This window comes from Leucoraja erinacea, chromosome 12 (genome assembly GCF_028641065.1).
Source record: "Leucoraja erinacea ecotype New England chromosome 12, Leri_hhj_1, whole genome shotgun sequence".
Lineage (NCBI taxonomy): Eukaryota > Metazoa > Chordata > Chondrichthyes > Rajiformes > Rajidae > Leucoraja > Leucoraja erinaceus.
In genome coordinates, this window is record NC_073388.1 from 13,272,494 (window position 1) to 13,284,755 (window position 12,262).

General features: G+C 42.7%; 2 protein-coding genes across 3 annotated transcripts in view; both read left to right on the plus strand.

Moving 5' to 3' along the window:
* The window catches only part of LOC129702068 (heat shock factor protein 1-like), a 36,483-nt gene extending 31,079 nt beyond the window's left edge, over positions 1-5,404 (plus strand). For both annotated transcript variants that reach the window (XM_055643606.1, XM_055643605.1), the window contains one exon: positions 98-5,404. In XM_055643606.1, the coding sequence (XP_055499581.1) occupies positions 98-252 (155 nt within the window). In that variant the 3' untranslated portion in view covers positions 253-5,404. The remainder of the gene's footprint in view (positions 1-97) is intronic.
* The window catches only part of LOC129702412 (V-set and immunoglobulin domain-containing protein 1-like), a 44,916-nt gene continuing 34,559 nt past the window's right edge, over positions 1,906-12,262 (plus strand). Inside the window, exon 1 of the mRNA XM_055644191.1 lies at positions 1,906-2,122. Coding sequence (XP_055500166.1) covers positions 1,906-2,122 — 217 coding nt within the window. The remainder of the gene's footprint in view (positions 2,123-12,262) is intronic.

A 12,262-nucleotide genomic window follows, 5' to 3' on the forward strand; every position in this document is an offset into this window, starting at 1 on the left:
ATATGTTTGTTCAGAACAGTTGCATAGTGTGACAATGACCGTTCATTTGTTTATACTCTCTGTAAACCTTCCTCTTGTTCCTCGCTCATATTTTCAGGTGAAGTTGAACGTCGAGATTGCAACGGCCTGCCTTTCTCAAAGGAGGAAGTGGATGAGACCGATATGTTGCCGACCTTACTGGAACTGGCGGAAGAGGCCAGCGATGTCACATTTTTCTCCAGCGACATCTCAATTTTTGACAGTGACACTTGAAACCAAGGATGCCATCCGATCTACAACTAAACGACACCTGGCTTTTTACTAGATGGTGCAATTCTTTGAAATGGTAGAACATTGCGTTACAGCTGCAAAGCAGAATTTCCTCGTTAACGGGCAGCAAATTTCTAGGCTCCGTGTGTTCCTTTAGCTTGCACTTAATGACATTAGAATAGCGAGCAGAATTAACCACCATTCAGTGCCCTAAAAGTGACCGCGCTCTTCCTTTTGACAGAAGCTAACATCATTAGAAAAGAGACTGCTGTGTGATTAAATGGACAGGTCAGCTTTGGGCTGGTCAACTGGCCGCCTTTAGTGACATTTCCATCTCTGCTCCACAAAGTGCTTGAGGCAAACTATCACTAGATATCAACAAGGGTAATGACGAACTGAAGCTCTGGTAGACAAGGGAAGGGAAAGACAACATAGGAGATTATTTATTATTAGCTTTTCCTTATGTTTCTTTGGAATAGGAAGGAATAGGAATACTTTATTGTCACATGTGGCTAGGCACAGTGAGTATTCTTTGCTTGCATACACTATGTATACAAAATCAGCCATGATCATATTGAATGGCGGTGCAGGCTCAAAGGGCCGAATGGCCTACTCCTGCACCTATTTTCTATAGCAGCCACATACAGCCCTGACAAAGTTACAAAGCACGCTGGCTCCCCGTCTTGTCCCCCACCAGTTCCCCCCCCACCCCACGCCCAGTCCCCATTGTCCAGTGTTCTCCCCCTCACCTCCCTCACCACAGTCCCCCCCATGCCGGGTCCTCCATTGTTCTACCCCTCCCCCCTCACGTTAGTTTTGGATCGCCACCAGCCATGGGTTTCCTGCTGTGTGCAGTTAATTGTGTGATAATTAATATTTAGCATCAGCTGAATGCAACAAGCCCACTGTAAAAGCTGTTTCTGTGCAGAGACCTATGACATAGGAACCCTTTGAGTTTTGATTATTTTGGCATTCACCTACCTGTTATTTCCAGTCCTGGTCCTGATCTGGTCTGTTCATCCTTAATTTCCAAAAGGGTTTCACTTGCACAATTTCTGGTCTTTATTTTCCTTGTTGCATCGTGGCAAAGTACCTGGGAATGTTTTTGTAGCGGGTTATTTTCTATGGAATAGTCAATGAAATGGGAGAATTAAACATAAAATGCAGGGAGCATCCAGAAGGTTGGTCAGCACTAGTGCATAGTTTGACAGAGAAATGTTGAACACAATCTTAGCTTGCCTGCTGCTGACAGGCCTGCATTGATTTTCTTTTTTTGTATTGAATTCAGAATCAATTTTTGAAAGCAGTTGTAAAATGGACAGGTTTAATAGTTTCTTCCACTGTTATTCCACTGTAACATCTCAGTCTTTGCATTTCTCCGCTTTCCACACAAACGCAACGCAATCCCATTTTGGATTCCTTCTACTTGTCTAATTGTATTGTTATTCACACAAGTTCTACACGCCGAACCGCACCCAGCCAACTCCAAACAATTATTTTGGCTACACAAAAGCCCACAAAGTGCTGGAGTAACTCAGCGGGTCAGGCAGCATCTCCGGAGAACATGACTAGGTGACATTTCAGGTTGAGACCCTTCTTCAGATTATTTTGGCCAGATTATTTTGAAGACAAAATACGAGAATATTTTCTGGGGTGATGGATTTTAACTTTAAGATTGGACAGGAGCAGAGGTTGTTGATCTCCATGAAGCAGAGATTGCAAGGATATTCAGCTGAGGTGGACAAGTTCATGATAGGTGTAGATAGAGTAAATCGAGGGAATCTGATTCAAGTGGAGGGTGGTTGGGAATCTAGAGGACGTGGATTTAAGGTGATGGTTAAAAGATGCAAAGGGAAAAAACATATTTTACACAGTGAGTGTTTGACAATCTACATCTCCGTGGCTGTTCGAGTGGTGAGGACAGGCAGTATTAAATTACCTTTCAAAGCTTAGCCAGCAATCTGGCACAACTTTCAGCATTTAAAATATTGTGTGATGCTCATGATTTATCCGGGCGGCACCCTATTTAGCAGGGGAATCACCATTGTAAGGATAATGCTTTACAGAGGCTCTGAACACATTTTGGAGTAGGGAGGCTTCTGCTATGGGTTGACCTGACAGGATGCTGTGTTTATCAACCCTACATTAGACCATGCAATAGGTCAGTGTCGACGGTATAATCACGACATTGAGAAACGGAATCACTTTGATCTGGACAAAACAAAATAAGGTTGGCTGACAAAAGATTCCTGACACTGACTAAGTTTGGATTGTGAAGATATAGTTGTGATGATCATGTCGCATGAATGTCTTGTGCCTGAATTGCAAGGTTGATTTATTTTTTTTAATCACACATTGACTGTTGTCCAATAAAAGATATAATGTTTCATGAAGAGCTACTGAAACAGTGTAAAGTTGATAACTTCAAGGGTGAATGCATTGGTGAAAAGAAGGAACAGTTTTAACAGTCCCAGGATAGCATCTCCAAGGATCCTTTCAATGTCAATGCAATGTAAATGTTAGGATCGTGTTGAGTTCCTTGAGGGATTTTGAAGCTTCACTCATCCAGACAAGTGGAAAGTGTTAGAGTGTCCTCTTGTCTGTTCAATGTACGTGTGTACAGTACATTAGTTATTTATGATGGTCATTGATAGAACAATTTCACAAACATGCAAGGAAAGATTGACATAAAATGGTTTATTTCTTTTAAAAAAAAATCCTTTTACCGTGTCATTATATTTGAAAACATTACTAGTTAAGAAGACCATAATGATAAAGGAAAGCATACAAAGGAATTAAACACTAGGGTATCTATCATTACAGCCTTTACTAGTACAAATACATCAACGCACCTGTCATTGTGACCCTTTCAGCACAGAGAGAATTTTGCACATACCCAGTAAACGTACATTTGATTTAAAATGAAACCTTGATTTTTTTAGAAGTATGCTGCACTTTCATAATGGTCTTTTAAATGCACACCTTTTGATTCCACTCAGCTAGTTTGCAACAATGCCAGAGAGAGGGGGGAATCCCAACATTTAATGAAAGCATCACGGATCGCATGTGACTTGGTGATGTCTTTGCCTTTGTAGTAAAACTCTGGTGTTTTTATACTCTTCATGACTGGAATTAACAATGCTAATTGCCACTTCTACTGTATTCATTGCATGTTTGCGATTCAAAGTGAACATTAAGATTCTATTTTGAACATTCACTTTTGATGTCGATTTTGTTCCCCCTCATTCCCCCCCCCCACCCCCCCCAAGTTGCCAGAGTGGGGTCTCAGACTAGTCCCGCATTGTGAAGACCTAACTTGTACCAAATGATGCTTATTCCTGCAACAAGGGTGGCATGGTGGCACAGGGGTAGAGTTGCTGCCTTACAGCGCAAGTGACCCATGTTCGATCCTAACTACGGCTGCTGTGTGTACGGAGTTTGTACGTTCCCCCCGCGACTGCGTGGGGGTTTCTCTGGGTTCTACGGGTCCCTCCTATGCTCCAAAGAAATACACGTTTGCAGGTTAACTGGCTTTGGTAAAAAAAAAATTATCTCTAATGTGTAGGAAAATGCTAGTGTACGGGGTGATCACTGGTCAGTCAGACTCAGTTGCTGAGCCTGTTTCCAATCTGCATCCCTAAAGTATAACGTCGAAAGTTTATCTTCACTTTAACTAAAGGACAAATGATGGTAACTAAAATCCACCTGAATGTATTAGATCAAAGGTCATTTGTTCCCAAAAGTATGTGTTCAGTCAAGTCACATTTAGTCAAGTCACATTTATTTATATAGCACATTTAAAAAACCAACTCTCGTTGGCCAAAGTGCTTTACATTTGTTATAAGAATAGTATAAACAAACAAACTACATACATATATACATATAGCCCTCGCTCAGTGGATGTCAGGAAAGGCTTGGGAGTATAGATACGTTTTTAGTCTTGACTTAAAGGAGTCGATGGAGGGGGCAGTTCTGATGGGAAGGGGGATGCTGTTCCACAGTCTAGGAGCTGCAACCGCAAAGGCACGGTCGCCCCTAAGCTTATGCCTAGACTGTGGGATATTCAGCAGCCCCAAGTCGGCCGATCTGTGGGACCTGGACCTGGAGGTGGAGTGGTGGATGAGAAGACTTTTTATGTAGGAGGGGGCAAGCCCATTGAGGGCTTTGTAGACATAGAGGAGGGTCTTGAAATTAGGATAGAAATGAATTTGAAGTCAGGATTAAGTGACACAAAATTGTCTCCATGTTGGCACCAGATGTCAAATCATTTTGGATGTTAATTTGGGAATTTCTGCGTACACATCACTGGCACAATGAGAGTTTTTGTATTGAGATTGTCTTGGAGCACAATAGATAGACCTTTCCTCTGCATCTGGCCATGCTAATCTGACCTACCTGAGCTTCCTGCTGTTGGCCCATTTCAACATCTATTCTAACGAGTTTGAATTTTTAGAAAGTTGATGAATGGATGCAGTGGGAAGGAGGGGAGAGAATATATTCCCCTATTTGATTACGCTGCCTCCCCTGATTTTTGATTTATTGGAAAGTGAAATCTACTGCCTTACCTTTTTAATTAGATGCTGAATATGTCATATTTCTGAGAGTTTTGATGAATTATTTACAACAGTCACCTTGTAGAAAAGTGATGTCAGAGAAGCACAAGATGGGGTTATTAGTTAACGGTTTAAGCCCTCAATTCTTACACTAACACACAACCCGCCCATTATGTGTAAGTAATTAAACAATTAAGTTTCTCCAGCATTTTTGTGTACCTTCGATTTTTCAGCATCTGCAGTTCCTTCTTAAACGTTTAACCGATTTTGTTGTTCCTCGATCAATGTTATGCCATATTTTTTCGAAAGGTCCTTTGTGGTCATTTCACTAATGCACAGGAACTATTTTGTATTTTGCTTATCTCTTGATGTGTAAATACTGTACGATTTGTTTCTTAGGACTTTTTTTTAAAGGAAATATATGGTTTTGTACAGAAAAGTCTGAAGAAATGTTTAAGGAATCAAGTTTGCTCACTCAATGCTGTTCACATGCACTACTCTAACACAATAATGGAGAGATTTAAATCCATGTTATGAAATGTTTGATATTAAGTATATTTCTTACAGTGGCTATATATTAATAAATGCATTGTAAAATTTCAGTTGCATATCTTGTTTGCTACTTGTGAAGTATGTTTCTTTAACTCAATGGATAATGTTACTGCTGGTGTGCAGAACGTTGTTCTTTCATGCCAGTGAAGGCTTTGAGAACTCTCCATGGCCACGTCCATAGTGAAGTCCCCTTATTTCCGGATGAGGTACAGTGCTTTGTGAGAGTATGTCTCTGTTTTTGGTTCATATGCTGGTGAACATGCAAGACATATTGACTCCGATCTGTCACCACACTGTGCTGCCTGCTGTGCAGCCCATCAGTGGATATTTTTAAGGTGGAGATAGATAGATTCTTGATTAGTTCAGGTGTCAGATGTTACGGGGAGAAGGCAGGAGAATGGGGTGAGGAGGGAGAGATAGATCAGCCACGATTCAATGGCAGAGTAGACTTGATGGGCCGAATGGCCTAATTCCACTCCTATCACTTACGACCTTACCTCTGTGGGTGAGTGTGACAAACTTAGTGGCCATTTCAAAGCCAGTGCCGTCACAATGCACTGATTGATTGACTTTTGCAGACCAGACACAAAGTGTGCAAAGAGTCGCCAAAGTTACAAATTGTTCAATGTTGTCCCCAAAGATTCCTCTTTGTTCTCGGCAGCTCCCCCACACCAGGTCCCTCTTTGTTCTTTCCGTGCCAGTAGAATTATTTAATGTATTTTCTCTCACAAGATATGGAAGAACAATCCACAACCAGGCTCAGGCCAATTCATCCTCAACAAAAAGGCACTCTGATCAGTTACAGTAATGCCCAGTAATCTAGCTGCAACTAGCTATTGAAACGCACGCCAGGCTTTGCTTTCATGTTTTAAGGTTAGACACTGATTTTTATTATTGTTTATTTTTACATTCTACTATTCATATTTGCTCTGGTAATAGTAATAAGCTTTAAATTCATTTTGCAAGTTAAATAATTGGATAGTGTTGAGGAGCTTCACGGTATGCTGGATGGAGTTGCAGATAGTCACTGTCAAGTCAAACCGAAATGAAAGAACAGGTGCAGAGAAATGCTACATTGAAATCACGAGACAGTTATTAAAGTGGGCGGACCCCCAGCCTGCCGAGTTCTGCCCGGGGCTTTCAAAAGGGCACACAGCACCAGAAGCCAATGGCGGCAAAACTTGAACAGTAAATCAAAAGGACTGTCCGAAAAGACTGTCGCGATAGCCAGAAAAGGCAAGCAGGACTGATTTTCTACAGACCCGATTGGCAGCCGGTAAGGACTAAACTCTAAATGAACTGAGCCGAAGACTGCAGCCCCAGAGACTCTGTTTAACCCTTTAATATCTGAGAAACTTGTCTGACTAACGTGTTGATTGAGAAAGTTTGAAATATTGGTGGTGTTTGTTAACCAAGATGACAGGGTGATGATAGTGTTTGTTGTCTATGTAAAGTGCACCCTGCTTCATTGTGGGGTTAAGGGCTAATGTGAGCTAATGCTTATATGCTATGTGTGGTGTTAGTTTAAATAATTGCATTTTTTAAAATATGATAAAATGTGTTAAACAGTAAAGATTCACATGATATTAAGCTAAAAAATTAGTAACAGTAGTGGGCATTATCTGTATTTTTCATTTAATGAAATGTGAAAATTATTTAAAAAACAAAATGGCTGCTATGAGTTGGAATGTTAGATACATGTAATTTTCTGTTATTTATATTTGGTTACAGTAATGTGTATATTTTTTACCTTTGTGTCTAAAGGTTTTTCACCTGGTAAAGACTAAAAATGCTAAAAACTAATCTGCCAAAATAAAAGGAAGAGAAAATAAAAGGTGGAAAAGAAGTGTTTGGTCTGAGTGAATCCAGTTCATCATTTCGGGGTAGATAAATCAAATCCCTTTCAAGCGGGGAATCTGCAAAAACATTAGAAGACTTGACAGTCATACAGCGTGGAAACAGGCCCTTCAGCCCAATTTGCCCACACCAACCAACATGCCCCATCTACATTAATCCAACCTGCCTGCATTTAGCCCTGGAGAAATCTGCCCTATCCATGTACCTGTCCAATTGTTTCTTAAACCTTTCAATAGTCCCTGTTTCAACAACTTCCTCTGGTAGCTTGTTCCATACACCCACCACCCTTTGTGTGAAAAGGTTACCCCCAGGATCCTATTAAATCTTTCCCCCTTAACCTTAAACCTATGTCCTCTGTTTCTCGACCCCCCTACTCTGGGCAAGAGACTCTGTGTCTCTACTGATCTAACGTTTAATGTTAGAACAATGCAGCAAAAAAAAAGTTCCTCTTTTTGTGGATATTTGTTCATCCTCACCATCTTTTTTCGATTCTGCCCACTTTCTGTGTTTATTTTACCTGTCTTTTGACTAATGTTTTATTTACAGACTGAATTCTCAAAACCACGTTCTCTTTTTGTCACCAGGTGGCTCTGTAACACGTCTTTGAAATCACCATGATATCTCAATGCCCAGTCATTGCATGGTCTTCTCTACAGGACTAGAGGGATGCACTAGGGTAAATAAGAGCTGGCCCATGATGTCCATTCATATTGCTCAGGAAAGGCTCACAGCAGGAGTTAACGCCAAATTTGTATTCTGTTGTGAATTGCACACATATTAAAAGAACTGATTAAGAGTTAAAGAAGGATCTGCAGATGCTGTAAAAATCAAAGGTAGGCAAAAATGCTGGAGAAACTCAGCAGATGAGGCAGCATCTATGGAGCGAAGGAATAGGTGATGTTTTGGGTCAAGACCCTTCTTCAGACTGATGTGGGGGGGGGGGAGGGGGGGGGGGAAGAAGAAAGGAAGGAAGAGGCGGAGACAGTAGGCTGTGGTAGAGCTGGGAAGGGGAGGGGATGGAGGGAGAAAGCAAGGACAACCTGAAATTGGAGAAGTCAATGTTCATACCGCTGGGGTGTAAACTACCCAAGCAAAATATGAGGTGCCGCTCCTCCAATTTGCGGTGGTCCTCACTCTGGCCATGGAGGAGGCCCAGGACAGAAAGGTCGGATTTGGAATCGGAGGGGGAGTTGAAGTGCTGAGCCACCGGAAGATCAGGTTGGTTGATGCGAACTGAGTGGAGGTGTTGGGCGAAGCGATCGTCAAGTCTGCTCTTAGTCTCACCGATGTTGAGCAGTTGACACCTAGAACAGCGGATGCAACAGATGAGGTTGCAGGAGGTGCAGGTGAACCTCTGCCTCACCTGGAAAGACTGCTTGGGTCCTTGAATGGAGTTGAGGGGGGAGGTAAAGCGACAAGTGTAGCATTTCCTGTGGTTGCAAGGGAAAGTGCCAGGCGAGGGGGTGGTTTGGGTGGGAAGGGACGAACTGACCAGGGAGTTACAGAGCGGTCTCTGCGGGAAGCAGACAGGGGAGGAGATGGGAAGATGTGGCAAGTGGTGGGATCCCGTTGGAGATGGTGAAAATATCGGAGGATTATCTATTGTATGTGACGGCTGGTAAGGTGGAAGGTGAGGACAAGGGGGACTGCCCTTGTTACGAGTGGGGGGATGGGGAGTGAGAGCGGAGCTACGGGATATAGAGGAGACCCTAGTGAGAGCCTCATCTATAGTCAAAGAGGGGAACCCCTGTTCCCTAAAGAATGAGGACATCTCTGAAGCCCTGGTGTGGAACACCTCATCCTGGGTGCAGATGCGGCATAGACGGAGGAATTGGAAATAGGGGATAAAGTCCTTACAGGAAGCAGGGTGGGAAGAAGTGTAGTCCAGATAGCCGTGGGAGTCAGTGGGTTCACTCTCCTACAAACCCACTGACTATCTAAACTGGAGATCTAAAAGGGTAAGAGGAGTAAGATGGTGTGGCAGGACTCGTAGATGTCCATCCAGGAATAAAATGGGACACAAGGTTTGTGCAAGCAATTGATGTTTATTCGTTCTTCAGTACAGCTCCCTACTCCTACCCCGGGCACAGGCGTTGCCCAACTTTATATACTCCCGAGGGAGCCCCGTGCCCTGCACCTACCGTCACCGCGAACACTTGACACCTCCCTCCAGAGCCGAGGGTTCGTACTATGATGGCTCACCACCAGGTGCCGCCACAACGGCATTATCAAGGAGTTATAGGTTCATTAGTAAGGTCATAAGTGATAGGAGCAGAATTAGGCTGTTCGGCTCATTGAGTCTACTCCACTAAGAGTAACGGAACCAACAATCTATCAAGGAAATCAATAATAGACAGAAAATGCTGGAGTAACTCAACGGGACGGGCAACATCTCTGGAGAGAAGTAATTGGTGATGTTTCAGGTCGAGACCCTTCTTCAGACTGCCATCTGAATGTCCATAGTAAAGTTGAAGGAGTGGGGGCTCGGAGAACAGAAGTGATTAAAGAGATGTGAGATATCTGCAGTCTGAAGAAGGGTCTTGACCCGAAAAGTTACCAATTTCTTCTCTCCAGAGATGCTGCCTGGCCCGCTGAGTTACTCCAGCATTTTCTGTCTATCTTCGGTTTAAACCAGCTTCTGCAGTTCCTTCCGACACAAGGAAACCAATAATCTTTTTTGAACATGCTTCACCATTCAGCAAAACCATGACTGTTCCTATGCTTCAAAATCACTTTGTGCCTATTCCCACACCTCCTGATTTCCTTCACGTCCAAAGGGTTTGTTCGTCTTTGCATTTAGTGAACAACTGAAATCCTCAGAGTTTTTGGATCGAGGATCGCAAAGATTTACAAGCCTATGAGCAAAGGAATTTCTCGTTCTGATTCCTGGGATGGCAGGACTTTCATATGAAGAAAGACTGGATAGTCTCGGCTTGTACACTCTAGAATTTAGAAGATTGAGGGGGGATCTTATAGAAACTTACAAAATTCTTAAGGGGTTGGACAGGCTAGATGCAGGAAGATTATTCCCGATGTTGGGGAAGTCCAGAACAAGGGGTCACAGTTTAAGGATAAGAGGGAAGTCTTTTAGGACTGAGATGAGAAAAACATATTTTTCACACAGAGAGTGGTGAATCTGTGGAATTCTCTGCCACAGAAGGTAGTTGAGGCCAGTTCATTGGCTATATTTTAGAGGGAGTTAGATGTGGCCCTTGTGGCTAGATGGATCAGCGGGTATGGAGAGATGGCAGGTACAGGATACTGAGTTGGATGATCAGCCATGATCATATTGAATGGCGTTGAAGGCTCGAAGGGCCGAATGGCCTACTCCTGCACCTATTTCTATGTTTCTATTAATCCCAAATGCTTGACCCCTTACCCTGAGACTTTGTCCCTGAGTTCTGATACAGTAATCAAAGGACGGGTGCGGGCTGCGGGGGATGATAAATGACTAACAAATACCAGCTCATGGAGCAGACGGCGGGTTGATTAAGTGAGCAATTTCCAATGTCATAATAAAGGACAATGTCGAGGAATTGGGGAGGATACAGACTGCTGATTAGGATGGAGCTGGTGGAAACTCAAGCTTGTTAATGCCTGAAGGTTTAGATGCAGATAAGCTGCTCCCAGTAGCGAAATAACTAATAAGCCGGGGTTATACATTTGCTATTTGCAAAAGGAGCAGTTTACGATGGAGGGAATTTCTTTAATGCCAGAAGATGCTACGATCTGAATAGCTTATGGAAACATAGAAATTAGGTGCAGGAGTAGGCCATTCGGCCCTTCGAGCCTGCACCGCCATTCAATATGATCATGGCTGATCAGCCAACTCAGTATCCTGTACCTGCCTTCTCTCCATACCTCCTGATCCCCCTAGCCACAAGGGCCACATCTCCCTCTTAAATATAGCCAATGACCTGGCCTCAACTACCTTCTGTGGCAAAGAATTACAGAGATTCACCACTCTCTGCGTAAAAAATGTTTTTCTCATCTCAGTCCTAAAAGATTTCCCCTTTATCCTTAAACTGTGACCCCTTGTTCTGTACTTCCCCAACATCGGGAACAATCTTCCTGCATCTAGCCTGTCCAACCCCTTAAGAATTTTGTAAGTTTCTATAAGATCCCCCCTCAATCTTCTAAATTCTAGCGAGTACAAGCCGAGTCTATCCAGTCTTTCTTCATATGAAAGTCCTGACATCCCAGGAATCAGTCTGGTGAACCTTCTCTGTACTCCCTCTATGGCAAGGATGTCCTTCCTCAGATCAGGAGACCAAAACTGTACGTAATACTCCAGGTGTGGTCTCACCAAAACCCTGTACAACTGCAGTAGAACCTCCCTGCTGTTATACTCAAATCCTTTTGCTATGAATTTTTTGTGCCTTCCACCACAGTGATGAATGCTGTGGTGGGTGTTTATGTTACATGTTGTGTCCTGTTTATGCATTTTATTATTTTGTTAACCCATCTTTATGCTTTGTATGGAACTGATTTTTAAATTATGTAAAGCACTTTGGGGTCAATGAAAATTGACTATAAATGTGCTATATAAATAAACTTATTATTATTATTATATTATTATTATTATTATGAATGCTAACATACCATTCGCTTTCTTCACTGCCTGCTGCACCTTTCAATGACTGGTGTTCCATGACACCCAGGTCTCGTTGCATCTCCCCTTTTCCTAATCGGCCACTTATCCTGAAGATCTGGTACAAGCAGACTCAATATCAGCTTCCAAAAAGGAATTGGATAAATCCTTGAAGGGAAAAGAAATTGTAAAGGGAACAGGACTCCCTGGATATTTGGCCCAAATGCCAAGCCCCTCAGCATGATGCCATTAATGATTGGATGCCAAGGGCTTAATTGTGGCTGGAAGTTGATTTTCTTGTATTCCTCAACATATGTGGTTGTAGTTTGGGTTTTAAGAAGCATATATAATGTCTGATTATGTGAGGTGTCAGGGGTTATGGGGAGAAGTTAGGAGAATGCGGTTGAGAAGGAAAACTTAGATCAGCCATGATTGACTTGATGGGCCGAATGGCCTAATT